The sequence below is a fragment of the Anneissia japonica genome, unplaced genomic scaffold, assembly GCF_011630105.1.
Source record: "Anneissia japonica isolate Jap-2015-1 unplaced genomic scaffold, ASM1163010v1 scaffold287820_len75323_cov149, whole genome shotgun sequence".
NCBI classification, from domain to species: domain Eukaryota; kingdom Metazoa; phylum Echinodermata; class Crinoidea; order Comatulida; family Comatulidae; genus Anneissia; species Anneissia japonica.
The window spans coordinates 68,840-74,799 of record NW_022705564.1 but is presented as its reverse complement, the minus strand read 5'-3'; the positions used below and the strand labels follow the sequence as shown (position 1 = coordinate 74,799).

The 5,960-nt window shown below is 38.7% G+C and overlaps 1 protein-coding gene across 1 annotated transcript in view; it reads left to right on the top strand.

Annotated features, from left to right (window-relative positions):
- Positions 1-377: 377 nt before the first annotated feature.
- Positions 378-5,960, top strand: part of LOC117105879 — a gene marked incomplete at both ends in the record, with an annotated part of 31,810 nt that continues 26,227 nt past the window's right edge. The window contains 3 exons of the mRNA XM_033247188.1: positions 378-521; positions 894-1,071; positions 2,643-5,845. Of these exons, the coding sequence (XP_033103079.1) occupies positions 378-521; positions 894-1,071; positions 2,643-5,845 (3,525 nt within the window). The remainder of the gene's footprint in view (positions 522-893; positions 1,072-2,642; positions 5,846-5,960) is intronic.

Sequence of the window (5,960 nt, the reverse complement as noted above, 5' to 3'; positions counted from 1 at the left end):
GTTTTGAAATTACAAGTAACCCTCTAATTAAGTACCCCTCTAAAATGACACCTCCAATTAAAGGCCATTTTACTGTGGTCCCAAAATAAAAAACGGCTTTTATCTTTATTATTCTAATTAGAGACCAAAGCTGCTAAAGACCATAGTCCCAAAAGAGGGAGAACAGTATAGTAAGCGTCTGTTAATTTGTAAACATAGAATGCATCATCTTCAACCTTATTGCACGGCAACAAAATAGGATCGGACTGTCCTATGTCGCCTCATTGTATGCATAAGCAAATATTTCACACGCATAGGAATATAAATTAGGGCCATTAATGTTTGTACCATGTGATTAAAAAATTATGGAAGCTTTGTATTGTTGTTTTTTTTTGTAGAAGGATGTATGGCTTTGCAATATGTGCTACCATCGTCGGCATCTGATAGCAAGTTCAGGTTCTTGGTACCATCGACAGAGAGGTAAACCACAAGGATCCGGGAGGCGAAGCAGTCTGGACGAAGCGACTATGGCGATAAATGCTGTAAGTTTCTTCACTGTGGAATGTTGATAAATATTCATTGTGATAATCTAGATGACACCATTTGTATTTGAAGCTTGCGCAAGAAATATTGAACTCAGGACTAACGGTATATTTATGCGATAAACATATTCAGTGAATAAATTCAAACTATAGAGGTACCGAAGATATAATAACAGCCCTTCTGATCGAACAAGAATATGTATTTTGTGGCTTCAAATGTGTAGCTGCACAATGCAAACATTAACAATACATTTTTAAGAATTTCAAAGTGAATCATTTAAGCAAAACTGTTTTAATTTGTCTCATATATTCTGAGTGAATTCTCAAGTAAGGCAGAGTTTTAATTGGGTTATATTATTTTTATTTCTATAGGGTCGTTTTGAAGGAAAACGATTCGAAAGGAATGCCTCGTTTTCTGAGTACGAAAATATCCGTGACTCGGTGCTGGAATCAGTTGACATCCAATACGTGCCAAAAGTGGCAGACGAGCTACGTAAAGTGGCGTCGGAGAGCCTAGAGCGCACAGGCATATCTGAAATAATATCAACTGGTAAGGCACAAAGCATTCTGAAAACCATTTAAACGGGAGAGCGTATGGGTCATCATGATGTAAGGCAGCTAGTGTATATTAAAGTTATAACTGTAACTAAAAATAAAGATACACCAAACAATTCCTGCATGCTAAAACCAAAGATGGTACGATAGTTGAAATCAATAGCAGGTGTTGAAAAGGTGCGTCGTCAGGCTTGCCTTGCAGATATTAAAGCCAGTACAACGTTTCTACAACACAAAGGATGTTAACGAAAAACTCGGGAACGGTTATGAGATACATATTTTTGAATATTTAAGTGGAAAAGGGGTTGTTATGCTCCTTTTCCCGCAGTTTTTAAATGTTTCAAAATCAATACCTTATTAACCGGTCCCAAGCTGTTTGTGTCTTAGAAAAATAAGTTGTGCAACATCAACAATTTCCTCCGAAGCCTGGCCTTAATAGAGGGTGCTTTTCTCAAATGTGTGATCTCCGTCAATTTGCATATTCATGTCTGTTCATTTGTAGACTCTCAAAACAAAAGCACCAATCTCTATAATTACTACTGACATTGTTTTTAACGCATCCTAAACATGCAAGTGTGCGATTAAACAAAAGACAGACGTGATGAAGTAGAGGTTCAAGCTTACTGATACGTCATGTGTGAAATCGCATAGTATAAAATGTGAAAAAAGATTAGCATAAACGGTGCTGCCATAAATTAACATAAATGGGGCTGTCATAATTTAGCTGTCATAGGTTAGCCTAAACGGAATTGTCATAAATTATCAGAAACGAGGAGACTAAAAACATAAAAAAGACAGTGTTTATCTACATTATAATAATGTTCATAAACCTTGTGATTATATATTAAATAAGATTCGAACCCAGATCTCTTGCTATAAACTTTACACAACTGAGCCACTGGGGTTTTCATTTGAAATTCTAATCCAATTATGGGAAATTGATTTCACACGTGCTAGTACAGCATTAGTATTCATAACACACACACACACACACACACACACACACGCACACACACACACACACACACACACACACACACACACACGTAAAACAGAGATCAATGTGATACGCTAACTTCGTTAGCTTTTATACCAAAAGACGGGATTTCTGAAACGTAAATGTAACCCAGGTCCTAATTCCGGACAATTTCTTCACACTCACAGATTTCTCTTCGTTATCGCTTGATTGACGGTCAATGAGAGGTTTATTTTACGTTTACGTTATAACGAGTTTTATTTCAATAAACAAATTAGAAAAGACATAAAATATTGTAATGCCAGCTCCATGTTTGTGAGGGTTGCCCTACCTTATTTTATGAACTTCTTACAAAGTAAGTTTTTTCTTTTATAACTCGTGTTAGTGAATTGAAAAAATGAGTTAATAATGTGCATTGTACAACATTTCTTATATCATCGATGATGAGCAAGACTTGAATTGTTATATTCTAAGTGCTACAGTATATAATGTATTATTCTGTTTTGTATCATATGGACATTTTTCCCGAAATAAATAAAGGGTATAGATTCTAATATAACTATAAATAATGTATTCTATTCTGCTTGCAGGGGTGAAATTCTTGGACCAACGATCGAGTAGTGATGAAGCACAGGAGTCACATGATCAACACAGTCGAGAACAGCCAGACAGCAATCAAGGTACAATGCCAGAGACATCCATGACGTCATCATTCTCAGCGTCAGATAGTGGTCTTGAAAGTATGCGTGGTGAAGACACAACTCCGACTCAAGTAGAAGATACAATACGAACCAGCTTAGATCTAGATGATGAAGAAATGAGGAAGATGCTAATACAAATGTCTAGTAACAGTATCGATGGGCCTGCACAAAAGAAAGATCATTCTCTGACTATGGATGTTACTAGCTCTGACCCACTACTGGAATCGTCTATTGTTGGTGCAAACATTGATAAGCAACAGGAGCTGGTCAAGCCTAATGATCATCCTGATGGTGCCACAAGTAGAATGACAACGCCATCTACACAAGATGTCATTGACCTGCCTACTATAAAAGAACGAAAATCTATCCTTGATAGTGAAGAGTTTAAATCTATAGAGGAACAAATTTATAGTCATACAGAAGGATTTAAAGAAATTTTTAAGTCGTTCAATTTTTCAGATAAAATAGGTTCTACAAGCTCACTTGATATGGAGTCAAGTAATGGTGATATTGATAGTGAAGAAGAAGATTTACAAATGGAGGCATTGGTCATTGATAAATCGTCAACTATAACTTCCGAAGAACCCTCTGAACTACAGAAAAGGGACAATGATTTAACGGACCTTACAGCGCCATCTTCTTATGAAGAAATTGAAATGATGCTAGCTAATGAAAAGCCTAAACGGCATTATTCTCTTGATTTTGAGAGCTTAAGTGACAGTGAGATTCGAGTTTGTGGAGGTAAGACCAAGTCAAAGAAGTCTATTGTAATTGGAGAAAAACCTTCACACTCAAGTAGTGATCCAAAACTTTCAGAACGAGGTCGTGCCCTTCTAACTGCTGAAGATTACCTCCAACAGGGTTGCTTTTTAGGTAAAAACACTGCAAAGTCTTCCTCATTTTACGGATTTCCGAGTGAGAAAGAAGAAAAGCCTGAAATGAGATACAGATCTGTAGGTGATTTAACCAAAATTGGAGTGGACACGGATCCCGATGAGTTTGTAAAACCCAATAGGTCGAGTCGCACGGCTACGCCTATTGTTGCAAAGTCTCAGTTTCAATATCCTTCAAATCGGAAACAGAAACCAAATTCATTACCCAAGAGGAAACGAAGTCGACGTATGGTCGAAAATCCTTTGTCACCAATCTGGGATGTAGATACTTCCGGATCACCAGGTCCCGACTACCCAACAGGAGATTTCCCATCTCCGGAATATGCTGACCCATCGCTGGCAGAGGAGTCTCCTCTGGAGTACGAAGACGAGGAGGACATTGACATTGAAGATGATTGCTCTGCACATGACAACACAAGACACTACAGCAACGACGCCCAAACTATAAGCGACATTTACGGAAGCGGAGATCTAGAGGATCTGCTTGAAGAGGATGATGAGGATGAGGAATTTCGTCTTCACGAAGAATACTCACGAAAAGCAAGCCTGACACCAGAAGATGCATTTCAGTTGGAAACTGTGATGGAAGAAGAGGAAGAAGATTATGAAATGCAAAATGGAGTAACATCACTTGGAAAACAATTAAATGGATCTCCCGAGAAATCGGGGGAATGTTCTGATGTTACGTTTGAATCATTTTCGTCAGATGCAGACAGCAAGGATGCATTATCTGAGATAAAATCTCCTAAGCACAGACCACCTCCATTAAAACTCTACCACGACCATACAAAAGTCATGCCTGCTTCTTCTAACATTGCGTCTAAACCAGACACACAGGTTCTGGAATCACCCCCAACACCAGTTGAATCTAGCGGTAAATTTGAAAAACCGATACTTAGTAAAGTTGGTGAAATTATTACCTCACCAGATGCTGATAAGCAAGATACAAGCAAAGAAGATGGACACACACTGGAAGAAAGAAAAAGAGTCACAAAGCATCCACCGAAACATAAACCCCCTCCACCACCTCCTATTCCCCCAAAACCAAAAAGATTGCAAAAAGGGATACCTACTCAAATTAAAGACATTAAACAAACGTCACCGAAAGCAGCTGCAAAAACCGCTCAATTTTTCCAAGAGCCACCGATGTCACCCAGACTATTAGCAACGTATAAGCAATTAACAGAAAGTAAATGCTCAGCTCAACCGACCAAAGATAAAATTGAAGGTTCTGGTGTAATCCATGAGGGAGAAAGTTTGCAAGAAAAGGTACAGCAATTCGAGCAATTTATCAAGGATACAAACAAGCAAAGTTCATTGCCAGATGCAACTGAAAAGGTCTCTAGGCCACGCAAAAAAGAAACGGAATCAGAATCCATAGATCAACCTGTATCAATTTCTGAAGACATAAAGCCCGAAAATAAAGAGCCATCACCTGCTCATCATACAGAACACACTGATGCAGTATTGAGTTCAAAGGCACAAGATGTAGGTACCTCTACACCCACACAACGCACTGTCACAGCCATCATGAAATCTGTTCATACCGAGATGGGTGAAAGTTTTGAAACACATGATGTTAAATCAACTACTACAGTTGCAACAAGTACAAGTAAAGATGAAGCTGCAGGTTCTATTAAAGATATTCGTAGTAAAAAGCATCAAAGCGTATCTGTAGGAACAGGAACAGTGTCAGAAGGGGAGAGGACTGACAGTGAGGGTGACAAAGTATCAATTGCTGTTATGTATACCTCGAAAGGTTCACATTTACTCTCAATACGTCCCCAAAAGCCAAAACCAGACACAGAAGTACGCCAACTAGAAAGTCCAATGATTTCGCCAACAGGACCGACTACGAGTAGCATAGCTGTAGGTACCAGTCCAGATGTATCACCTACTACATCCGATTCTGAACCATTATTTGTTCCAAAAACAAAGATGTTCCGAGAAAAAGGGGTCGGCACTGACCGAGACAATTTGGGTGCTGTTCCGTCAGCATCGTCACGTGCATCAAGTGGAGACTCAACACCAGAAATGGTAGTAAGACTAGGCAAGCGTCAGACAGTCACTGATGCATCAATGAACGCATCGATACCCACCTCTTCTTCTCGGCAATTGACATCTGATGGTCAAGTAGAATATTCCTCAAAGTGTTACTCATTAACAGGGACACCAAGCCATAAGCGACAAGCTACAGGCGTAAGTTACAACAATTTGCCAACAATCAACACAATGTGATTTTGAATTCTAATTGTAAATTATTAATATAAGATAGGCCTATGTCAATATGAATATGATTAAAATGCGATAGCTA